The sequence below is a fragment of the Zingiber officinale genome, chromosome 5A (assembly GCF_018446385.1).
Source record: "Zingiber officinale cultivar Zhangliang chromosome 5A, Zo_v1.1, whole genome shotgun sequence".
NCBI lineage: Eukaryota > Viridiplantae > Streptophyta > Magnoliopsida > Zingiberales > Zingiberaceae > Zingiber > Zingiber officinale.
This window is the reverse complement of record NC_055994.1, coordinates 117890503-117917678: the sequence shown is the minus strand read 5'-3', so window position 1 is coordinate 117917678 and position 27176 is coordinate 117890503. Positions and strand designations below refer to the sequence as shown.

Here is a 27176-nt window from a genome sequence, read left to right as displayed (position 1 = left end):
CTGCTTATGATCCTTAAGATGGATCACTTTCAGAATCACCTCTACTTTTATCCTTCTAGAGGTGGAAAAACCGCCTACAAGTTTGTTTAGGCCATGGTTTAAAATTTCGAGTTGTACTGGAGTTTCGATTTATGATCGGAAGATATGATTTTGGTATTATATACGGTTTCAATACTTTTTTAAATATAAAATATATTAATTAAAAAATTTTTATTGGAATATTTGATTACTATAAATTCTTAGTATTAGGTTAAAATTTAAAAATTAGGATTGAGTAAAAGTTAATTTAGGATTAATTAAAGTTTAGACATGATGATTAAGATCAAGTAGGTTTAAATTAAATTAAATTTATTTTAATCAGTTTGAGGAATTTTTTTCTTATGTATTTAAGGAGGAAAGGAATAAGAAAAAAATTAATATAGGGAGAAATGAAAAAAAATGAATTTTTTTCCTATGTGTTTAAGGAGGAAAGGAATAAAAAAAGATTAAAATACGGGGAAGAAGGAAGAAGGAGAAAGAAGTAAGAGGGGAAAGAATTAACCATTAAAAAATTAAAAAGAAAAGAAATTAACGGTTAAAAAACAAAATGCCTCGCGTGGTCGTGCCGCCTCACACGATCGTGCTGATGTTGGTGTTGTGCCGATTGCCGACCAATACGATACGAGGTTTTAAACTATGGTTCAGGTTACAAGAACACAAGCAAATACAAATACAAATGAATACAAAAGTACAAAGTAAATAAAGGATACACAATGAAACTTTTTTTATTATTGCTTTTTGATCGCTTGGATGAGCACTAGAATCTTGACAAGGTCCTTTTCATAGCTCTCGTAAAAGGTCTCACAAAGTACTACTTGAGCACCTTTGAAAGGTTGTCTTGAAGCTCCTTTTATAATGTTGGTCTAAATCCCCCAAATAGTTGATTGCTCCTTCGTGACTATTTGACTATTAGGTTACTATTGCAACACAACTTTTTGCCAACAACTCAATTCTAGCTCACCTTGCAAGTCAACAGTCAATTGACCCAATTAATTGTAGGATCAAACTCGACGCTAGAGAAGCGTTGGGGGTTGGAGAGGGGGGAGGGGGGTGAATAACGTTACGAATTTTACGAGCTAATAAAATTAAAAACAAACTTAAATTTGAAACATAGAGTATGCGGCAGAATAGAAAAACTAACTTAAGCACAAGATTCATCAAGTAGTTGAATATCAAGCAATACCTAATCAGACTTTAACATGCACAACTTAATTAAATTTGATCACATAAAGCACTTAGTTAAATTTGATCACTAGAAGCATGCGAGAGTTAAGCACAGACTACACAAGAATGGACACGAACAATTAACAAAAATAGCGATTGTAATTTTAAATCTCTCCTTTCCAAGAAGCTTCTGGAGGTGGAGAAACCTTAAAAAGAATCTAAAAACAATTAGGTACAAAGTATACAAGAGAATGTATAGCGATAAAAAGAAAATGAAATGATTACAAGAGTTGCCGATCGAAGTTAGGTGCAGAGTTGCAGCGCTTCGTCATAGCAGATCGAGGAGCACAACATGAGTAGAGTAGTGAGATGAAGAAGATTGATATTGATGCCTTGGGCTCCTTTTTGTAGAGCTCTAGTTGACAATGATGTGGCAAGTATCCGTTCGACTGAAACCCCTCTGGTCGCTTAGAAGTTGCTGATATGGCTGCGAATTCTATCCCATAGATAATGTTGCCCGCGGTCTCCGGTCAACTTGCCACCCTTTGATCGCTTGGAGCTTGTTGAAATCCCATCTTGACCGACTCACTCGGATCGTTAGATCTCGTCACTACGGTTCGCCTGGAAACCATCTCAGTTGCCCGAACACTATGGTGACCCTGATGTTAGCTACGGTCGCCTAGAGCCTCCCGACAAAGTTAGTCGAGGTTTACAATCCCAACCAGTCACCCGGACTTCCTTCGGGTTGCCTCAAACCACTGAAAAATACTTTCCTACATTTGTTACACGTAATGAGTATGATATAAATTTTAAATTTACTCGCACTTACCTTAGCTAGATGTTCAATTTCCAACTGACCCATCTAGTGTGAGTTGTCAAGATTCAGCTCTCAACTTTTCTTGGACTTGTTTGCTAAGACTACAACTCCACTCCACTTGGACTTGATCCACCTAATTCCCAACTAGGATCTCCTTTCTTGGTTCCCAACCAAGTTTTGTACTACCTAGCCCTTTGTCTAGTTCCTAACCAGGACTTCAATTGCTTAGTCCCACTAGGACTTAGCCAATGCTTGATTCCCAACTAAGACTTCAATTCGTCAAGTTACCTACCATGCATACTTGATAAAACTTGGTTAGATCACCACAAACCTAACTTTAAACTTAGCTTGTCATACCTCAAAACATAGGTTTTGTATGGTGCAGCCAACACCAACATTAACTACCCTTCACTAGTTGATTGGCTCGAACAAAACATTTTGTTCATTTTGGCTATAAGAAGAAATATAGGTTGATGAATAACTTTTCAATCTTAAAAGTCTTAATTAAGAATGAGAATATGTTCCAAGTTGGTATCATGGATCTTACTGTAGATTAATTAGGATGTCATCAAAGTAGACTATGAGAAATTGGTTTATTGCCCTTAAAAAAGGACTAGAGGCATTTAAAATTCCAAAGGGCATGACTAGCCACTCATATAGTCATTTATCACCAATGTCAATCCTAGTTTAATGATACTACACAAATCAATCTTAGGGAACCATTGAGCTCCTATCATTAAGTCTAAACATGCTAACTCTTGGTATAGGATCTTGATGATGACACAACTGTTGATGCATATTTTCCAAGAGTCATCTTTCTATAAGTCAACATTAGCAAGGATGAGATGATATAAGGGCTTATACTTCCATAATGAACTTTTTATAAGAATGCTTTGACTTACCTATTTAGTTCATTGCAGTGTAAGATTCATGTTATAGTGTGGGAGATTAAGCAATTATATAACAACAACCACGTCTTTTCGTACTGAGTTGGCTATATGGATCCTTCTATGTCATTGGCTTTATCCCTACTAAATCATCATATATATTTAAATAAACTTTATCCTATTTTATCGTTGCTAACCAAACCTTCTTTATTTTCCTCTTCCTCGTTTAATGTGTGTATTTGTCATAGTTTCATATTACCTAACTAGAGCATTTATTGGTTAAGTATATGGTCATATCATCTTAAATGTGTCTCTCTAAATTTTCCCTTAATAGGCATAACTCTAACTTTCTCATTAATATTCTCATTTTTATCTTGTCTATCCTTGTATGCCCACACATCCACCTTAATATCTTCATCTCTATGATTTTCATCTTCTACTCGTGTGCCTGATTCATCATCTAACATTTAGCTCCATATAATATAACAAATCTAACCGTCATTTTATAGAACTTTCCTAAAAAAATTATCTTTCAATCACAAAGAACACTTGACACTCTCCTTCATGTCAACCATCTTGTTTGTATTATATGTAAGATAGCTCTCTCAACCCCTCAATCCTTTCAAAAAATGATTCTAAAATATTTAAAGCTCTTAATTATAGATAACTCATCATCTCTTATCTTAGCAATTGTCTTATTATGTCTAATATTACTAAACTTAAATTTTATATATTCTGACTTTACTCTACTAACCCTAAAACCTTTCACTTTCGAGTTTGGTTTTTACTCTTTCACGTGTTTCATCTACTCAAATAATATCATCGTTAAACAACATGTATAATGTCAAATAATATCATCGTTAAACAACATGTATAATTATAACGTATCTTGGGTGTGTCCTATGATTAGTGACAAAATATAGAGATTTAGAGTTGATTTTTAATGTAACCATATCCTTATAGGAAACATTTCAATTAATCCGCCTCGAGTCTTCACTCTTGTCATTTCATCCTCATACATATTCTTAATTAGTTTAGTATACGCTATGCTAACACATTTCTTTTCTAAAATTCTATATAGTATGAATCTTGCCCGTTGGTGTGAATTCATTGGTAACACTTCAGGAGATATATCCTAAAACTCATTTAGAATTTTTTAATTTTGAAGAGTTAGTGGTTTGGTGAGGTACTAGAGCCAACCATGAAGACTAGGCCACTAAGGCTACTATTACCCCTAGGGGTGTAATCAAGCCGAGTCGAGCCGAACTCTTGGATGTTTGAGTTTGACTCGTTTATAATCGAGCCGAGCTCGAGCTTTATTTAAGGAATATATTTATGGCTCACGAGCTTATTCGAGCTTTTATCGAGCCTAAACGAGCTTAATAAATATAAATTATAAATTTAAATATTCATTAAAAACTAAATTATATATTTTTAAAAAATTATAATATTCTTGTTAAAATTTATAATTTTATTCTAATAAATAAATTTAATATATTTGTCTATGTTTTTCATAAGTAGAGTGTAAAATCTATAAATTCAATATCAAAACTATTATTTTTTTTATTTAAAAGTTGATTTATGAGCTTAACAAACATGTTCACGAGCTAACGAGCCGAATATTGTGAAGCTTGAGATTGGTTTGTTTATCTTAATGAGCCTCATTAAACCAGCTCAAACGAGCTTTTATCGAATCGAGCTTCGAATAGCTCACGAGCGGCTTGGCTCATTTACATCCTATTTACCCCTAATTCCTTGCCTCTTATTTCAAATTGGGATTGTATGAGAAGGTGAAGAGTTTGCTTTGAAGATTGAGCTTACCTTATTGTCAGTTTAGGTTTTGGTTCATGTTCATTAGGGTTGGTCAGGGGTACAACTTAATATTCTCTTTATCATGACTTCAGAAATGAGTGTTTTACTTCTATAATGAGTAACAAAGAGATCATAAAGCTGAGCCAACTAAGGATAATATGAGCAATGCCTATGGTAGAATATCACACTATATTTTATTTATTGCTATATAGGCTCATCTCAAGAGTGAACAAACATTGTTGTGTAATAGGGTAACGATGCCATTTTGTGGGGATTTAGGTAAACTCCGGTTGTGTCATGAATCCCAGAAAAGGACTATGTGGAGAAACTACATTCGTGCATCTTTCGCCGTCGATAATATTGTTATAAGACTTGTTTCTACACTTCACAGAAGTATGAAAGATACTAGCATTTAAATATATCATTATGAGGGATTTTTGATGCTATTATGCTAAGGACCCTTGCTGTGACAACAGTTGTAGCATGCCACAGTTAGGTTTTTAAGATCTTCTAAGAGTTCGAACTCGTTTATTTTCTCGATTGCGGTGGCACCCTATAAAAAGGTGTGTTACTAAGCTAGAGGGTTGATGGTCAAAAATTGGGAGGTCTTAGTAATGGTGTAATCTCTATGTTTTTATAGCAGACCTCTAATTGAGATCAGGGCATATAGCTTGACCTGTCGTTGGATCTTCATTGATGAGATGGATAAGGGTTTCCTAGACTTTAGTCTAGGATTGCAACACTTGAGTAAGTACCCAAACTATGATATTCTATTACACTTAGAAACAACTTGTTAAACTGCTAAAGGTTTAATCCACATGAATATATTGTTCCTTCTTAAAGTTAATTCACATGGCATATTGTTTCTGCTTAAGAAAGCATTCTATCAATTGTTCCAACAATTTTGCTAATACCTCTTCACTAGACTGACAAGTTTGATATTGCAAATTGCTTTTGTTTAGTTTAGCTCATGTTATACCTCATGCTTTTGTTCAATTTGGCTCATGTTATACCCCGCCAAATTAGTCTTCTATTTCAACATCCCAATTGAGAAATGCATCTGGGCCTAGCAAATCATAGAAGTTAGGGGCCTCAAGTTTAACCAATCAAGTAGGGGTAAACTAGGTCGGGTATTTTTAAAAAAGAAGAAGAGAGATTTAGAATAAAATAATGATCATGATGCGTGTACTATCTACGTGAATTATACTATCAATATATTTTTTGAATTGTTCTAAGTCATCGACTCTAGATTGAAGGTACACAAGCTCGTTGTCTAATAACTTACACCTATATTTCTACTCTCTAATAATGAGCTTTCTCATTATAGCCAATGCGGAGGATTGACAAGTAACGAAGAGCATAAAACTAAATAACATACTACTTTAAGAAAACAAGTAGAAAACTAAGCAAAAAGATGAATTTCTTTGAACGGGCAGAAATTGATGATACATGAAGAGATAGTAACTGCACAAAAATAGATAAAACAATTAAATAAAAAATTGGAATAAAAGTAATTTTCAAAGAGAAGCATAGTTATCAAATTAATGCGAGCTTCTTTGTTGTTAAGTTGGCACCATGCAGACCTAGACAAGCCTGTTCTAAATCTCCTTGGTTAGTCACAAACTATGGTCCTTTGATAAAATCAAAGAGAAAGAGGATTTTTTGTTTTCTGCAGCATGGATGTGAGCCAAGGAGACATGAATACACAGGGGGGAGGCAGCACTGGTTTAGTGGTGTGGGAGGGGCAATGTGGGGATGTTGTTATTCATGGGCGCAAAAGTCTAGCAAAGGTCAGTCTGACATGGAGCATTGGCAGCTGAATCGAGTCTAGAACAAGGGCCATTGATTTGGTGGATGCCGGCGGTGGCAGGATGGTGGGGTGGGGAAGAAGGGGATGGGCTCACCTGAAACATGAAGAAGTTTCCGTCTTCCATGTGAGCACAATGAGGGAGAATTATGGATCAAACTTAGCTTTGTGTACAGTTTTCTGAAGGTATAATGAGAACTCGTTTCGAGACCAAATGAGCTTCGACTTTGATACCAATTTATGTAGAACCAATGGGAACTAAGCTTATCTCACATGGAGAATTGAAAATGAAAATGTTCTTATTAATCAATAGATGATAATTACATGAAACTATGATTTTCATAAATTCAAACCCCTATAGAAATTAGATAAGAAAATTGAGAAACCTCATGAATTGACTATCCAAATTAAAAAGATGACAAATCAAAATATACTAATTACTGAACAATTCAAATTATTTCCTAACAACTCAAATCGAAATTCAAAATTCAAATATTCTCCCAATTTGATTTCTTTTCTGCATCAAAATTTGTAGTTATAAAATCATCTGCAATCTTAAAAATTAATTGTGAAGAATTTACAACATTGTCCTCTAAGTTTATGTGCTTATCATGCAGTTTGTAGTTTATGCAATTTATGCAACTTAGAGAGTGATGCTAACTTGATATTGTTTTATTTAACTTATGAACTCTTGTTAAAGTGGTCAATTTCCATTGTCTAGGTTTACTCAGAAAAACATTCTTAGGATATATCCAAAGGGCACACGCTTTAATTCTTCTAATTACAATCCATTCATTGGCTGGATTCATGGTGCTCAGATGGTTGCATTCAACATGCAGGTAGTCTCTAATCTCAAACTATTGAGGCCTTGTACTCTTTTTCATATTTGGAAACTTCTATTTGAAAGTCTCTGAACCTTGAACCTCTCTGGATCCGGTGTGGAATTGAATATTGACCAATGTAGGTCAAGGTGAGGAATTGAGTAGTGACCAATATAGGTTAACTGGATGGGTGTTGTTTCTGAAAATATGTGATTACAAGTTATAATATGAGATTGACTTCGAGACTGTTATTTCCAACCACATCATGTGCATTGTTTTTAAGTTAGACCTGTAATATAGAATTTGTCAAATACATAGTTCAAAAAAATAGAAGCACAAGAATGCGAATGTTTTCTTGTACAGAAATGTAAGGAAAATGATATATGATGGTTGTACTAGGTGTGGGATATATACAACTGCCCATTCTCACAGCGATCATTCATCACTTCATACTGCAATAACTAATTTGATGTATTGGTTTGCACATTTTCATTGATTCATTGAAAATTTAGAGTTAGCTGTCTGATCTTATTCTAACCAAAAATTACTCCTGGTGGTCAAATACTATTGGTTTTTTGAGAGTCAGATTTTCCAAGTTCACATAGAAACCAAAAAGAGAGATATCCTTGATACTATTGTGAACTGATGATATAAAAATCAACCAAGAAAATGATGAATACTAATTGATTTTCAGATAGGCATTCAGACATTCTCTATGATTCGGTGGCAGTGCTTTCACAAGGAATTTTTTCTATTATTGTCTATTGAAATCAGATATTGCCTATGGTCTAAGCCAATTTGTATTTTAGCTCAAGTTTTTGATATGACAGTTTATCACCTTAAAGTTTGCAAGATTTTATTCCGCAAGTCCATTTTCTTTAAACATTAAGTAGTATATTACGAATTGGGCCTCTTTAGAAACTTGGTATAGTCCAAGCCACAGAATCATTACAAGCAAATAAATCTGTTTTTCTTCTGGATATAAAAAACAGGGTTCATTTTGTGTGGGTGTTGCATGTGCTAACACCATAGAATATTCCCATATATACTGGGGTTAAGAATAAATTGTCATCAATCGCATGGCCATTCTTCCTCATTTAACTTGATTTAATGCCAAATACAAATTCATGATTCACAATTTAATTATTTTGTGCTAATATAGGTTCTTACTTTATTCTTTGTCACTATCATCCTTGGTGACGACATTGTTGTATAAATTGTAACATTTGATAAACAAAATTGAGTTGCTCTCCTGACCCTACTATTCTCTATATGATATTATTAGTGCCAAAAAAAAGCTTCAACTAGGATAGTTCATCTCTACAAACAGCCATTTTTGAAACCTTCACTGCCAAACCCCAACCCACCACTCTTCCACTAATTGGATTCAATCCTCAAACCACCTCATTAATAACCTTCAATATAGCCTCTTAAGTTCCCCTTAAAACTCCAAAGCAATAGTACATATCTAGTTTGGAGATCCTAAATCAATCCTTCCCTTGTTTCTATGGATATGATTGGACAGGTTGCACTATTGGCAGATATCTTGATAACTTACAATGCAGCCTCTTAAGTTCCCGTTAAACTCCCCAGCAACAGTTCATATCTACTTAGGTGACCATAAATCCTTGCCTTGCTCTATGGATATAATTGGACAGGTTACATTGATGTTACATATCCATGTCCATCCGCCCGAAATGAATGTGTTCTGTATAAACATTGCAACGCGATACAATCTTCTTTGAAATGTTATCATGTCATTAACTGTGCCACTGTTGCTCTCATCATTGTTATAATAGCAACTGCTAAGCATCTTTGGTTTTGCCTCTCCATGACAAATGCCAACAAACAGGGTCATAACCTATGGTCTTCAAGTGACTCTAGACAATATTGTCAAATACAAGAAATCTATGAGAGAATATCTAAGAGAGATCCAAACAATTGCTGATAAACAAGTAGTGCTGATCTCTTAGTGATGATGAACCTGTGATTATGGTCTTAGACCCAAGTAGAAAGGATCCGTGTTCCCTTCATACTCAGGACACGGTCATAGCATATGAGGAATTGGTTGATAAGCTTGCTAATGATGAGACCTTTTATGAAGTATGAAGCTAGCAAGGAAGCATGCACCATTGCCACCAATACAACCAGCATTAGAATGAAAACAATGACCCAAGGGAGGTCCCAACATCAACAAAATAAACAAGAACTTTCAAGTTGGCATCCAACCAAGTTTTATTTTTCAATGTAGTGGTACTACAACAACAGGGGCTTTTGGCCCTAATTGGCATTCACCTACACTACATTACAATGAAGGTAAAATGCAATGTTAAATTTGTGATAAATTTAGATATTTGACCAAAGTCTGCAGATCAGACATGGTGTCTGTAAGCCTATCTCTCTAATTGATCCTCATCCATGTTGATCAGGCTACTGGGTCATGGATGCTGGAGCCTCCAACCACGTTTACTTTAGATTTGCATAACTTGTCCATTCATTTATAACTACAGAGGTGATGACTTTTGGTTGGTAACTGTAACAACATTTCCATCACCTGTGCAAGTTCTATCATACCTATAATTTGTCTACACTCTACACTCTTGTATCATAAGAAACCTATCATCTGTTTCACAATTTTGTTAATTCAATTCCACTTCCATTGAATTCTTTCCTTTTAATTTTGTGGTGAAGGATTTGAGCATATGGGAAACACTTATCTGCTGCTGTAACCAAAGTAAAAGAAGTCTCTGAGTGGCCATCTACCACCGCGCCCACCTGTCACTTAGGCTCGATGCACGCCCTTTGACAATGCTTCACCTTGTTCCACCACTTGCTTTGGCATCTATGATTATGACACCCTATTAACAGAACCATGCATTTTATTGTTTCTTCTCAAAATTCACTTGTCACTCAAAAGACTTCTTTAGAGTCATGCAACTATTTCCTTTGTAATAAAAGTCATAAACTACTGCTTTGTGCCTACACTTTTCATAACTTGAAACTACTTGGGTTAAACTACTGCTTTTAATCACTTTAAACATTATGATATTTTTGTTGATCATTTCACTAAATACACTTGGTTATATCGTCCTTGACACAAATTTGACGTTACTAATGTATTTGAGCTTAGATTGATTATTAACTTACACTTGTCACTTATATTTAGATGGAGGAGGATACTAGGGCTTTACACCCTTTTCCTGTATGACATTCAACCTCTTCACTTCCCTTTGCAATACTAGGGTTTACACCCTTTTTCTTGACATTCAACCTCTTCACTCTTTCCACGCCCTCAACATGCTTCTTTTATTGAAAGAAGGCATTGTTGTTGGTCAATGACCCAAGTGGTCAGGTTTGACCAAATTGTTTTTATGTATTTGACAAAAGGTTTAAGTTATGTTTGCCTGTGGTATTGATATGTGCATCTAGTTTGAAGGGTCTTGATAGAGTGCATATAGATCTCACAGATTCCTAGTGAGGTGGACTTTAGGATGAAGTGTATGGAGTTGTTGTTGATTTGATAGTTTTAATGGTTTATAAGACATCAGCTCGTAGGTGACCAACAAAAGATAACATGAAGCATTCAAGGGACTAAAAATTTCTAATGAGGCGTATTCTAGGTGTAACCTGACAAGAGGTGGACTCCGTAGGTGAGCAACACAATATGACATATTGGAGAAAGGTTGGAGGGCTTGGTGCATTCGAGGTGCTAAGGTCTAAAACGCATGCGCATCCGAGGTACTGAAAGTCTGATGCAAGGTGAACTTGAGGTTAACATAAATCATCTACAATTTGAAATCTTAGATTAATATGAGTTGTGAGAGATTATGAGTGAAATGTAATCTTTGGGATTCATACTTATAGGCAACATCATCCTTTAAGGAGTAAGGACTACCTAGTTACTTGCTGGGAGCATTCCACTAAGGACCAATAGGTTCCAAAATCCAAATTGTAGTTGGTGATTGAGTTTGATGTTGAATTTTTCGTAGGGTTATGAGGGTGTAAGTCAAGTGGAGTCAAGATCTCCAAACAGATTTAGTTGACTATGGGAAGTAAACCTTAATCTACTGGAGTGATCAATTGACTCGAGAGTTGACTGTAAACTTTAAAGAACAAAATTTTATATTCGAGCTTTAGTTAATTGGACTTAGGGATGACAATGGGTTGAGTTTGGATTGGATTCCATATCCTCTGTCCTCATCCCCATTTATTATATCCATCTCATCCCCGTTCCCATCCTCATTGAGTTTTCAACTTTCATTCTCATCCCCATACCCATTAGGGATCGGATATTCATCCTCATACCCATATCCATCAGAGGCTCGGATATCCTTAGGGACGACAATTGTCATCCCCTCCCAGATCCATGGTTCTGTCTAGTTAGGGAATCCCCATCTCCAACCCTACGGGGGTTACATCCTCATCTCCGCTTCAAATGCTCATTGTCCATTGACTTGGCAACAAGGTTTTTAATTCGTCAAAGTATTAATACAAGAATCCAATGACATATAAATACTAATATTAATTAAACAACACATATATAATAACATTAATAATCCATGGTTTAATAAACATAACAAATCAAACTTTATTATTCATCATCATCATCATCATCGAGGTGGGTTCGAGCCTTCAGGGATGGGGATAGCATCCCCATATCCACCCCCATTCAACTGCGGGGATTTAAAAAATTCCCGAATTCAAACTCATACTCGAAAAGACTTCCTGAATCCGTTCCCGTTTCGGGTTTTCCTCATGTGACCTGAACTCGAGGGAAAAATTGTCATCCCTAGATATTCTCTATACTAATAATTTTTTTCATTCCATCCAACTGCCATCATTCAAAAAAAGCATATTAGAATTAACATTATATCCAAAAAAATTATAATTAAAAAAAACAAATTAAATATCTATAGTCTAGTCCTAATTTAATCATATTCAATAAAAACACATTAAACATCAACAAAAATAGTGAGTGAGTTTTGAGAAAAAAAAATCTTTAATATATATATATATATATATATATATATATATAATTTAATCAAACATTCAGATTGGGTATGGGTAGGATTCTACTAGATCTGCCTCCATACCCGAATATCCATATCCAATTATTCAATCGGGTCCAAAAAATCCTTTCATACTATTCTCCATTCGGGTCGTATATTGAACCTTCCATCGGGTTCGGAGGAAATTGTCATCCTAATTGGACTGAGGAACAACCAAATGTCTAAAAGACTGTTGGCTACACAATGGCTAGAAATGCTAGAGTAGTCGACTTGAGACGTTAGCAAACTAGCTGTTAGAGGCTATTCTGAATAAGCTTTATTGGTTATTTGACTTGACATGTGTACATAAATTTTCTTGTGAAATTTTTGTGATTAAATGTTTAAGTTAAGCAATGTTCAACTACTTGAGCTTCAAAAGCAATTGCTTTCTCTACAAGCTCTGAGTATTATTTTTCCCTCCAATGCTTTAAGATTTTTAAGAGTGATTACTTGACGAATTAATAGGCTGTAGAGTATGAGTTAGCTACAAACCATGTTGTATTGAATGTGTTGGCATTAATATTAATTTTATTTTCCACAACATTTATATCTGACATGAAAAACCATATACACATGTGCACCTAACTCATAATAATGAGTTTGATATGTCTTTGTAGCGCTTATATATGAACTAAAAAGAATCATACACATACATGCACCCAATGCAAACTAATTAGTGCAAGAGGAATAAATTTTTATTGCAGGTCACCACCTCCCCTTTAGTCCTTTCGATTATAGACTACATCAATCCTATCATTGTCACTTCCTTAAAGTTGTCATGACACTGAGGCATCAAGCCTTGGTTCACCTATAAGTTTGGGCCTTCGCTTACCACATCATAGTATCTCATCAATCAAATTTCTACTCTGATTCTTTAGTACAAGTCTTTCTTTTAGACTCTGAACTACCAAACCTTTAAAGTATTTGATTGTCTTTGTTATTCTTGGTTCAAATCGTATGCTCACTATAAATTGTCACCATATATTGGAATCTAAAGCCAAAGCTTATGTTTTGATTGGATTCTCCATGTCCTATCATTGTTATTGTTGTCTAGATTCTCACTTTATTCATTTCTCTCTTTCTATATCATGTCTGTAGAGATATCCTTGGGTAGTTTTTGTAGAGAATCTAGACCTTATTTATTCTCCACCAATGGTGCTTAACTCAATCATTTAACGCATCCTTGTACCTAGGTTTTAAATTTGAAGGCACGCCAAAGCTTTGGTCATTGACTATATTGTCTTGGTACCATGTTAGCATTTTGGTGTTTGGTGGTGTTTCAACGTATCGTGTTAGTGGTGAATTGGAGGTGAAAGGAGGAAGAAAATAAAGAAAAAGATACATATCAAAGTTCACGCGTTATGTCCTATTTGAAATGGTACGGTTTTGACATTGTATCCTATGAGCACAAGTTTAAAAAAAAATAACAAACATTATTACAATTCATCTTGATGTGTATCATAGCATGTAAAGGTGTATTAAATGCTAGCATGAAATAATACCCATAGATATGATTGACACAATGAAACAGGAGAGCTTGCTTATGCCTTGTAGTCTTGAGTTTTGATCATTTATCGAAATTATATATTTCAATAATGTCTCCCGAAACTAATTCTTATTGTTGGTGCAATAGTGCCTTGAGCCGTCAATTTTGATTTGGATGTTTTGATATATTCAGAAAAAGAGTTTAAGTTACGCACATTTGGATTTGGTAGGTTGTACACAGGAGCGAAGAATGGTATGATACATCCAACTGTTGAAGTCTTGGAAGTTGAGTTTTAGGTAAATAGTTGAAGATCTAGAGGCGCGCCCTTTAGGCATGTGAAATTCTTGAAGTGAGACTTTTGGGTGAACAATTGATGACTTAGAGGTGTCGAGCATATGAAGTCCTACAACTGAGGCTTTTGAGCAGTAAGACCTGAACACATGAGGTTTTGGGTAAGGTGGTGAAGTCCTAAAAGACTGAGCTGTGAGAGATTGTTTGTGGATTGTAATCTCGTGCCTTTGTTATCTTGGGCCTCATGTTTTGAGGCAGCATCATTAAGAGATGTGGAAAAACTAGGTGTGATTAGATAGTTTGGCTTGTAGAGACCCTTCAACTAAGGAATAATAATTTTTTTTTAATAGACTGCAATCAGACTTGCTTGTGGAACTTTGTGTAGGCTTATGGAGTGTACGCCGAGTGAAATTAGGATCTTTGAGCAAATTGAGTCAATTGAAGGTTGATCCAGTTGACTTGAGTTAATTGCAAACTCTTTGCTGCTTGGGAATATAATATTTTCTGTTGAGGTTAGTCACTGAAACTATAGTTCTAGTCAATTAAACATGATTTCAATCGGAGGCTTTATTGAGGGGATTGAATTGTTGACCATTGGTACACAACATATAGTTTTTGAATTTTAGTCAACTGACGTAGGAATATAGTCGATTAAACTTATTTGAAAATTAGCAATTGGCTAGCTATTGTAGGTCACATTACATAAAAAATGGGTGTGTCTCTCGGCAACTATTCATGAAATTGTGACTATGTTCTAAAATTGTGTTGTTAAGAAAAACTTAACTAAGGGTTGTTCGAAGGTTTCTTCTATAGGTTATGGTATATAAAGAAGCTAGAGTTATATGAGATTGCTTTGCCTCTTGAAAAGGAATTTGCATAGTGTGATTGCTAGAGTAACCTTGAAAAGGAATTTGCCCAATGCGTGCTTCACCACTATCATCTAATCAGGAGATCATTAGTAGGAAAGAGATACAATACGAGAAAATTTTCACTGAAAAGAACCTTGCGGATCCTTTGACAAAGGTTCTACCACAAAGCAAGTTTGAGAGTCATGTATATACTTACGGTTTAGGACACTGTGGCGATTGACATTAGTCTAAGTGTTGAATTTTGAGGGATGTCCTAAGGCAATTCCTTATGGTTTTACTATTTATTTGATAAATATAGATTCACTATTTGAGTGTATATTATGTTTGAATAGTCTTAAACTCATTTACTGAATGTCCGCAATACAATTCATAGCATGAGAGAATTTGTGATTGGATTACAACTTGTAATTATCTCTACATGTGCAATTATGAATGTATTGGAATTTTCTTAGTCGTCAAATTGGTGCATTTGGACATTATCAATTTTGTAAGACTAGCATGGGTTAGACTCCTTGATTCGGCCAAACAGTTGTTTCTCACTAGCTGGAGACATTGGGATGTTGAGAATTAAACATGGATGCTAGTTATGGTAACTAGTTCATTAGAGTGACTTGTTGTAAGACTTTATATGGTTCTCCACATATATGGATATGTCTGTGAGTTCTTACCGTAGTTCAAGTGTAAATTTCTCAACTTGAGGTATACAAGTCATCTTGGTCATGGAGACTTATACTTTGACATCTTAAGCAAACATTTCTTGAAAGTGTGGACCCGAGATGATTGGGTAAAAGTCAAAGTGCCCGAAGATTCACCATTCATATACACTATGATCACTCGTTAAGATTGTTACTTAAAGTCTTTGGCTAAATCATCACATGTTAAGAGTATGAGATTCTTGTACACATGTACGAGTAATTTGAATCCGCAGAACGAGGAAGCATTACTTGGGCTAGTTGTGATGTAGTCAGCCTAGTGAGGGCAGACACAAACTATGTCCTGAACCAAGTGGGTATAAGACAAGTGAAAGGAACAAGACACAACTCACTGTAGCTGCTGAAAGGTTCAGAATTAGTTCTGACATCAATTGTGATTTTTCGATTAATTGAGGATCATGATGTACTATTAGGTGTTACTCTCCATAATTAAGTAGTTAATTATGGGCAACCAAGATAAACAGGGAACCTATTAGGTTACACACACTACGAGTCTCTAAAAGACGTAAAACAAGTTAGAGAATAAGATTCTTAGATCAAGAGATAAATGTTTGGTTGGATTATACATAAGACAAATATGGAAATATTTGTCAGAACGGAAGCGCAGATGTGTTATATCTCTTATGAAAGAGTTTGACCCAATTTGGTTTAGCCATGAACCGACTTGATTTAGTTGTGAACCAAACCAGGGGTTAATGAGTTAATTTTTTGTTAAGGCATAATGGGTTGGATTTCGACTTTCTAATTCAACTCATTCAAGCGGACTATATATTAATATTGTTAAGAGAAAATTAATACACAATTTATTATTAGTTTGATTAGGTTTTTGAAACCTAAACCCAATACCGCTGTCTCTCTTGCCGCCGACCACAGCAAGAGAGTCTCTTCTTGTTGTCGTGAGCCACGTAAAGGAAGAAGATCTTCCTTTTACTTCTTGAAACACTAGAAGGAAAATGTTTTAGGTTTAGTAGAATAAAGACAGAATACATGAAATTTAAATTTAGCAATATGAGACATAATGAGACAATTGTTAAGAAAGGAAATGACGAGTTGCTCGGAACCGAGAGCTTTAGATATTTAGGATTATTTTTTACATAGAATATAAGCAGGATGGTTGAAATGGAGGAAAGCGTTGGGTATTTTATGTGATCGTAAAGTACCTCTAAAATTTAAAGGAAAATTCTTCAAAATCGTAGTTAAACTTACTATGTTATATGGAGCTGAATGTTGGGCTATATGACTCGAGTACATGAGTAGAAGATAAGAGTTGCAGAGATAAGGATGTTATGGTGGATGCGTGGGCATACGAGAATGAACAGAATAAGAAATGAGAGATTAGAGAGAATCGGAGTTGCATCTATTGAGGGAAAACTCCGAGAGACACCTTTAAGATGATACGAGCATATATTAGACGACCAATAAATGACAGTTTGGCGATGTAAAACTATGACAAACACACATATCAAACGAGGAAGTGGACCAAAAAAAAGATTTGGTTAACAACAATAAAACAAGATAAAATTTATTTAAGCATACTCAATGGCGTAAAATGATCCATGTAACCAACCCCACCTAGTGGGATAAGGCTTGGTTGTTATTATTATTGCTGTGTCAATGTTTCAAATGTATGATGCCTGTAGAGAATTAGAGGTGGAAGGACGGAAGGAGTAAGGAAATGAAGAAGGAAAGATAAAATAACTATTTAAGTTCAAACTTTGTTTTTTTATCTATAGTGTTATGATTATAACACTGTCTTGTATGAAGATTAACCAAAAAAATCAATATTATTATGATTGATCTTTAGTATTACCTATTGGTGTTGATTCTTAACATGTAAAGATACTTATTGACATGATTGATACAATGACACAGTAGACATTGTTTATGCTGTGCTGAGTAGTGTTGAGTTTCGGAAATTTATCGTAACCATATGTTTCGACTGATTTGCCCAGTATGATATGAGATTTCAATCATGTTGCATATATATCTCCAAGGTGAAATGAAGGCCTAATGGGACCATTAATTGGTACGAGGTCACTTGGTGGCCAAGGGGTTTCACTTAATGGCCACACAATGATTTTCACTCTACTTTTATTATGATTATCAAGCCTGCTAACATTCTTGTGGTTCTCTTCCTTGACACTCAAGTTTTATTGCCACTTTCCTTCAAGCCTAGTTTGAAGATGAGGTTTACATGCAACAACTGTCAGGCTTCATATTCCTTTACATGTTTGTTGACTATAGAAAACCATCTATGGCCTTTGCCAAGCTTCAAGGGCTTTGTTAATGCTCAATCAAACACATCAGTATTCATCCTTCCTCATGGGCAACATGTGTTTTTTGCTCTTGTAGTGAGTGACATTATTATCATGAGTAACCATCCAAACCTTCTAAGATATTTCATGTAAACTTGTACCTAATAGACTTTCCATCAAAGATCTTGGTGACCTTAACTACGTCCTTGGAGTGAAAATCTTGTGATCCAAGAATGACCTTGTTCTCTCTCAATGCAAGTACATTGCTGACCTTCTTCATGACCATATCATGAGCAAGCTAAACAAATATATAATTCATACTCCACTATTGAGAAACTATATTTGCATGATGGCTCTCTTTCTATAGGTTCGTCTTAGACTTGAGAGATCATTGGTACTCTATAATATCTCTCACTCACTATTTGCTAAATATTTCCTATATTTTTAATCAGCTATCTCATTTAATAAACTACCTGACTGGTTTGCTTTGCCTAGCTGCTAAAAGAGTTCTTTGCTACCTCAAACAGACAATCAGTTATGGTTTTCTTCTTTAGCCAAGATCATCCATGAGCCTCCAGCCTTTTCGATCTTACTACAGCATATATTGTCTTTCTTAGTGCCAAACTCATTTGTTGGTTCTCCAAGAAAACAATGAACTATAGCCATTCTCTTCTACTGAAGTTGAATATACAGATATAGTGATCATTGTCACGCCCCAGAGGAGTCCCTGTCCGAAGAAATTTCGGCAGCATCTCCCCTGTACGGCGGACAATCTGAAACTTCTACATAATACATATACCTCAGCCATAGGCGGCTGGAATTTTAACAATAAGTAAAAACAATCACCACGCAGTTTATATAGATATTCAGCTTTTGCCTGTCACAACCACGCAGTTAATAATAATAATCACAAACAATAGTACTCTGACTCGAAATCCACCCTACTCAACTACACTCGTAAAGCTCAAATCCGACGAACTCACCTCTTCTGCCGTCCAGGCAGGCATGTAGTAGAATAAAATCTAAATCATACCAAAAGTCCATCAAACGGAAGGATTCCATACAATATCCATATGTAAAATCCAAAACAAGACTAAAACAAAGTCTGATAGAGAAAAGCTAAAATAAAATAACAACTCAAAACTAGCAGAGGACTAGCACTACGTCTTTGTGGGAACCAATGATCGAATCGCCTCCCGATTTCAACCCGAAAATATATCAACAATAAGCGGGTGAGTCCAACACTCAGCAGTACAATGATACGCATAATAAAACAAATAACAGACAACACTAATCATGCGTATCACGAATACGAGAAGGATAAATGCAATTGAAACGAAATCGAGATAACTGTATTAACCGGAATCAAAGTACAAAGGTAACAGGTCGTCAGATCGTAATCCTGTATATATGTCAATCATATGCATCCATATAAACGCAGCAAGTAAATGCAGCAATCACAAACATTAAATGCAATAAATGCGTATGGTGACCGCACTCGACATCACCGCCTCACGAGCGACCTAGTGGACGGGATCTTTGTCGAGTACTCGTCCTCGACCCCAAATCATAAATGGGGAGCTCAATGCTCTCATCTCCCGAACTGACGGGAGGATACCACGCTGAGTCAACCGACCAACGGAGCCAAACAGAGTCCACCATCCGGCTACCACGCTGCTACACTAAATGCCAACGGAGCCAAACAGCGGAACCGCCACACACCTGTCTGAGTACCACCAACGGAGCCAAACAGCAGAACCGCCACACACCTGCCTGATATACCACTAATCCATGGGTGGTGGCGTATGCAGTACATGTAACTGGCGATGGGCTCAACCATAGTGGAGCCGACAATCGCACAGCATGCAATCATAATGCATGACACTAAGCATGGCAATCTCATGAATAACATAGTAATGACCAAATAAATAATACAAAGTGTGTACCACTGGAAGACGTATCAGATAGAAGGTACACAAATCAGATAGGGCATCAAATAAACCCTAGATCCAGAAGATAACATAGCATGTGGTTGGGTCACTACCTAAAGCATATATGATCAGATAAATAATATGCAGTGCAGAATAAATAAACAAGCAACCATGTAACTATCATGTAGTGACCAACCGAACAAAATGATTACACAATCACTGCTATATGTTAAACATATTATTATGCATATCAAAGACATAAGTCAAAGTACCCGCCTCCAAAAAAGTGGTCCAATCCGGTAATCAAGATACTCGTCGAGATACCGTCCCGAATCAAAGTCCTGTGTCGAACATATAGATATATTTTATTTAGCTACAATTCAAATGAATTTAAATAGCTTAATAAAATCCATGAAACTAATATCAGGGAAAACCCTAATTAACATAACAAATTGCCTACCCTAAATTAATTCTAATCATTGACTAAGGTTAATGGTCTTAACCCTAATCGTTCCATTAGGTTCATTTAAAACCAACTCAATCTACAACAAGGATCCGCCCTCAATGTATCATCCTATAACCAAATTAGGTACGTATCAATCCATACATAAAACACATTTTCACCTCAAATCACAGCTGGAGAAGATTCGCTGTTGCAGCACAGTAGACAAAGTTGCTGCCAATAATCCTATCCGGAGCGAGGTGAAACCGTTGCCACAGTTCTGTTGCCTACACTGCAAAGAACTACTTCTCCCTATGTGTCAACATCCCAGTCAAAATCTAATACCCAAATATGCCTTACCTGCACGAAGCCAAGTTCTTCCTCTGGTTTTTCTCTCTCTCTGCCAGCGCTAGGGAACAGCAGGCACAGCGCTGTATGAGTGTCGGCTGTGCTCGGATGTCGCTGAAGAGAGGGGTGTCGCGGCTGAAGCTAGGGCTCGACTCTCCAGTGAAAGGGGTGGTCGGCGCTAGGGTCGAAGACGGCGGCGTCGGCAGAAAGAAGGCCGGCGGTGTCTCGCCGGACCAGAGGAAGGGAGGGGAAAAATCCGGAGGCGGCGTCGGTGGTGACGCTAGGCACAGAGGCCATCGGCGCTAGGCGGAAGGGCTCGGTTTCACATATAAGAGGAGAAAATGAAGAGGAAGGCTCGGCGGAGGGGTTGTACGCTCGAGGAGTAACCGCCGCCGGCGGTTAGGGCAAGGAGGAGAAAGGAAGGCGGCGTCTGGATGGCTCGAGTGCGAGGAGGGAGAGAAACGAAGGATTTAAAGAAAATAAAGACAAATATAAAGAAAAAGAAAAGGAAAAAGGAAAAGAAAATAAAACTTTTCCTTATTAAAACTGGATAGCCTAAACAGGCTTTTCCGGGCCCCATCTTGATCCCCGTTAACTCGTCCGTACGAGCTCCGAAAAATTTCCAAAAATTTCTGAAAATTTCCTTATTAATATTCGCCTATTTCCGGTATTTTACATTCTCATCTCACTTGGTTACCAGGATTCATAAACTCTAATACTTAAGCCTGGAGGTTTAGAGTTCGAATCCTGGGGGAGGCAAAAAATCCACTGGCCAGGGGTGGAAAGACCTAGTGAGTAACGGCACGGTCAAGGGTCGTCGGTCGACGACATGAGAGGTCGCCAAATGGGCCGACGACATAAGGGCCGCTAGTTGGGCCGCCACAAGGGCCGCCCAAGAGGCCAAAGGGTCGGGTCGTTACAATAAAAAGGCGCCTTTTATTGTAACGACCCGGCCCTCTTGGCCCATTTGGTGGCCCATTTGGCGACCCTCGGGTCGTCGACCGTCGGCCCATTTGGTGACCTCTCATGTCGTCGACCGACGACCCTTGGTCGTGTCGTTACTCACTAGGACTTTCCACCCCTGATTCGAACTCTAAACCTCCAGGCTTAAGTATTAGAGTTTATGAATCCTGGTAACCAAGTGAGATCATCTCACTTGGTTACCAGGATTCATAAACTCTAATACTTAAGCCTGGAGGTTTAGAGTTCGAATCCTGGGGGAGGCAAAAATCCACTGCCAGGGGTGGAAAGTCCTAGTGAGTAACGACACGGTCAAGGGTCGTCGGTCGACGACATGAGAGGTCGCCAAATGGGCCGACGACATAAGGGCCGACGGTCGACGACCCGAGGGTCGCCAAATGGGCCAAGAGGGCCGGGTCGTTACAATCACATCTGTTGAACTCGATTAGGTTTGAAACTTGCTACAATAGATTGACTTCTCTTTGTCTACTTCACCATTGGTTCACTGTGCCAATGCTCGTTCACTTAAATATGCACAATCCAGTTTTTTACAGTCGAACGAAGCACATTATGATTGATTTTGATTTTGTTCGGTGTCAAGTTCCAACAAGCACATTAAAGTTAGCCGCATAGTGGGATAAAGCTTGGTCGTCGTCGTTGCTGTTGTCAAGTTCCAACAACAACTTCGCATTATTCATTTGCATTCTGTTGATCAACTTGCAAATTCCCTCTTTGAGCCGCAGTTGCTCACAACATTAAAACCAATGCCTCAAGATTGGCTGACAATGTCCATCTTGCAGGGTCATAATAAAGATAAGAATATATATTCATTCATTTTTAACTTGATTTTGTGTCAAATACAAATTCGTGATTTACTCTCAAGTACAATTATTTGTACCTAATGTAGGGCTTTACCTTATTCGTTGTCACTCGCATCCTTGGTGAAACTACCTTATTGCATAAATTGTACTTTTTAAACTTGATTTTGTGTCAAATACAAATTCGTGATTTACTCTCTATCACAATTATTTGTACCTAATGGAGGGCTTTACTTTATTCTTTGTCACTAGCATCCTTGGTGAAACTACCTTATTGCATAAATTGTACCTTTCACTATTGAAATGTGTTGTCTTCTACCTAGATATTCTCTATACTACAAAGAGACTATTGGCATACGGAATGAATTTAGATAAAATGATGTGAACTCTAAGCAAATTAGCTGCACTATTTTGTATTAAATGTTTCATATAACTTACACTAATGTGGTATGCTTTGATTGACGGCATAGAAATTGTCTTACTCGATACTTGTGATGCTTTCGTTTATTAGGGATATGGCAGATCATTGTGGCTGATGCATGGATTCTTCAAGGCTAATGGAAGTTGTGGATATGTAAAGAAGCCGGATTTCTTGCTGAAAGCTGGTCCAACCGGTGATGTTTTTGATCCTAAAGCTTCTTTACCTGTGGTAAAAACTTTGAAGGTACAAACACTTCTTTGCATGTATATCTTTCCTTTCAAGTTACAATTGTTGACCAAAGTTCTACTGTCTTCAAAAGGTGAAAGTTTATATGGGAGATGGGTGGCGTATGGATTTTAGTCAGACTCATTTCGATACCTATTCTCCTCCAGATTTTTACACAAGGGTAACAAACCAAACTTTTCATCATGGTTCTACATTATTTATACTATCATTTTTTTTTCCAACAATCCCGAAGTTAAATACTTAGTTTTACATCTTTGCAACAAACTTGGGGAGGTTATTCGATGAACTCATGGTCTTGTTTATATTCTGCAACTGTTGTGGTAATTAACAGGTGGGAATAGCTGGAGTTCCAGCTGACACCACAATGAAGAAAACAAAGGCAATAGAGGACAACTGGACACCATCTTGGGATGAAGAGTTTAGTTTCCCTTTGACCGTACCTGAAATCGCATTGCTTCGTATTGAAGTACACGAGTATGACATGTCCGATAAAGATGACTTTGGCGGACAGGCTTGCTTGCCTGTATCAGAATTGAGATCAGGGATCCGAGCTGTGCCACTTTTTGACCAGAAGGGAAACAAATACAATTCTGTGAAGCTCATGATGCGGCTTGAATTCATATAATACTTGTTGGGGTTCTTAAGTACAGTTGATTTAATTGTTCTTTCCTTGTTTATATCGTTATGGGATGTAATTAATTATGAGTGAGAAGCAATCCTTTTGGTGGAATTAGTTGTGTTGTGGGCATAATTGGAGAATGGCTTGTGTGAATTATTTGTTTTTAGATATGCCCCGAATTAAAAGATTCTAACAAACTATGCTTTGTGGTATTGTATAGCAAGGTTTCAGGTTTGGTTTATTTTATTTTATTTGTAAACAAAGTTCAGTGATTTAGGATTATTTATTTGTTAATGAAAAATCATTGGATACATAATTCGTTCTATTTTTCAAGTAAATTTTTAAAAATGAAAATTAAATGGGTGATGTTGATTATTTGTTATTAAAAGGGGGCTTCTTTTAAAAATATTATTAAAATAGTCATTCATCTGTTAGAGTTGTTTTTTAAATGATTATGTTTATCTCAGGAGGTTTTTTTTTAAATTGTGGTAAAAAGATGAATATACTTGTCCTAACGTCTTCGTCAATTCGTCTTAAGATTAAGATGGAGGAGGTAAATCTGTCGTTTTGATTAAAGTTATAGAGTAGTTTGATTAAAGTTATTTTGTCAGATATATTGTTCTAAGTGTACGAGTAATTTTGATTAAAATATTATTTGGAATAGTCATTTTTATTTTTTTTTTGCTTGGAATAATCACCAGTTTTTTTTTTAGCTCAAAGTTACTCGAGCAAATAAAATTATAAATGAAATGTTGTTTTAATAAATTTATGATATGATAAAAAGAACATTCTTTTAATTTTTTATTAATTTTTTAAATATGATTTTTTTTATGAATGAAAAAGTATTGTTAAAATTGCTACTTAAAATATAATAGAAAAGGAAACAGTTTCCACATGGTTGGCTGAATTTGGCTCGATAGAAACGTGAAAATGAGTAGAGCAGAGGTGTAGTTTAAAATGTAAAACGCAAGTCAGTAGAATGTGTAGGCGTAAAATACAAGTCTACCACTAGTATAGGGAATGTCAGTAGTGGATCCAGAAATTTAAATATGAATGAGTGATTTTTATATAGAATAAGGGTCGATATCCTCTATTTCTATCGGTAAAATCTCATAATATTAGAAATTTCATCGTCCGCGGGGAGAGGGGGGGCGACCGGTGATGCCGTCCCCCACTGAATTCACCTCTAGGGGACGTGCATAGACAGAGGCTTAGACTTGTCAACAGGTTGAGTCCTAATTAGATTCTATCCAGACTCATAAGTTAATAGTCGTTTATTTGTTGATCTGGTTAGCAGGACTTGAATCATAATTCAATGGGTTGATTTTTCGTTGACTCAAGTTCTAACTAAAAAAAAAAGTAATAATAATGTTAATGAAATTAAATAAAATATATAATTCTTTAGCATATTATTTAACGAGGAGTCTTGTTTTTGGAGGGGAGAGAGAGAATTCCTTCAACCTTTGTGTTGTCACCTTTCTCATTAGAAAATTTTCGAGAAAATATTTCAAAAGTTTGAGAAATTGAAGGAGAATATTGTTAGATATATAAGTCTAGTATATATTTTTATGAATGTAAATAGGCATATGTAAATTAAATTATTGTATATTTCTTAATGTCTAAGATGAACTAGATGATTTTCTCAATATGATGCTTAAATGTAAAATATAGCTCATCATAACCTTCAAATATGAAGAAACTAAAACCCCTTAAATAATTGTGTTTCCCTCCCTTGACCTCTCTACTTTCATAGACACTTTGATGGATCAAGGGTCTATATATAGAGTAGAGAGAGAATAATTTTGTGGCATTTCATTTACATATTCCATCAATATATACATTCAATTATCTTTTAATACAGTATGTTTATTCTCATATTGCATGAATCTTTTAAATTCATTTGCATTCCCAATATAAATGTAACTATTAATAACAATTGTGGCTATTTAATCAAGTTATAAAATCAAGAAATATGAGAAAATGATTAGAGAAATAAATCATGCATATGAACATTAATAAGAAATAAAGAATTATTTCTAATATTCTCCCATTTGCCCATATGACTTTATTCACTTCAAACATAATGCACAATATATAATTAAATACTTTATTATATATATCACATTATAAATTATCATTAACAAAAACTAATAAATCATAATGGTTCATCCATAATATTTTTATTAGAGATAAGTCTTATTAATAATTACATAATTTATTCATGTATATACATTAGCATAGAAAAAACAGGATGCATTAATGTATCAGAAATAACATTCAAAGAGCTAGAAAGTCAAATACAAAATGACATAAACTTAATTATGGAGTCATTAACAATTTTCCATAATGTCCATCCTTATGACATGTTCATTAAATATCTTTGGTGACAATCCTTTAGTTAATGGATCTATAATCATAAGGTTGATGCTAATATGTTATTTGTTTATGAACTTTTTCTTTAATGGCAAAGTATTTTATTTCCATGTGTTTAACACCTTTTGAATATTTGTTGTTCTTAGAAAAGAAGGCTGCTGCGACATTATCACAATTAATTTCCAGTGGCTTGGCAATAATACCGTTGACTATTCCAAGTCCTGAAATGAAGTTCTGCAACCATAATCCATGAATGACCGCCTCAAAGCATACCACAAACTCAGCTTCCATAGTTGAAGGATCAATGATTGATTGCTTCACACTTTTCCATGAAATTACTCTTCCAACTAATAGGAATAAATAGCCAAATGTGGTTTTTCTATAATTCAAGCATCCAGCAAAATCTAAATTTGAGTATTCTATCATCTCAAGATGATCAGATCTCCTATAAGTGAGCATGTATTCTTTCGTCTATTGTAAATATCGCAAAACTTTTTTTGCAACTTTCCAATGATCCAATCTTGGATTACTTTGATACCTGTCCAGCATTCCAACATCAAAATTGATATATGATCTGGTAAAATTGTTGGCGCAACGGGGCCGACAAGAGGAGGTGAATTGTCTATAAAAAATTAAACCCGTTTCTTGATTCTTGGATTAGATTAGACTAGCACAATAATAATAATAATGAATTAATTGAACAACTAAATAAAATAAAGTAAGAGGACAATTATATTTACTTGGTTACAACCTAGGTGGTTGTTAATCCAAGGCGTTGAAAAAAACTCCACTAGAATTTTCCTTTATTACAGGTGGAGAAATCTCTTACCGAAGTTGATAGCTCAAAAGAAAGACTAGAAAAGTGTACAATACTTGTTGTTCAAGTTGTTAATATTTTTTTTAACTCCAGGAGTCTTTTTATAACTCTTGGAAAACTCTATCTGCAGCTTGAAAGTGCCTTCAAGATGGTCCAAGGCACTTTCCATTAGCTAAGTTTTATTCGTTGTGG

At 35.8% G+C, this 27176-nt stretch overlaps 1 protein-coding gene across 1 annotated transcript in view; it reads left to right on the top strand.

Annotated features, from left to right (window-relative positions):
• The window catches only part of LOC121981475 (phosphoinositide phospholipase C 6-like), a 36053-nt gene extending 12013 nt beyond the window's left edge, over positions 1–24040 (top strand). Inside the window, exons 6-9 of the mRNA XM_042534012.1 lie at positions 7248–7365; positions 23020–23172; positions 23249–23335; positions 23507–24040. Of these exons, the coding sequence (XP_042389946.1) occupies positions 7248–7365; positions 23020–23172; positions 23249–23335; positions 23507–23800 (652 nt within the window). The 3' untranslated portion in view covers positions 23801–24040. The remainder of the gene's footprint in view (positions 1–7247; positions 7366–23019; positions 23173–23248; positions 23336–23506) is intronic.
• Positions 24041–27176: the final 3136 nt, after the last annotated feature.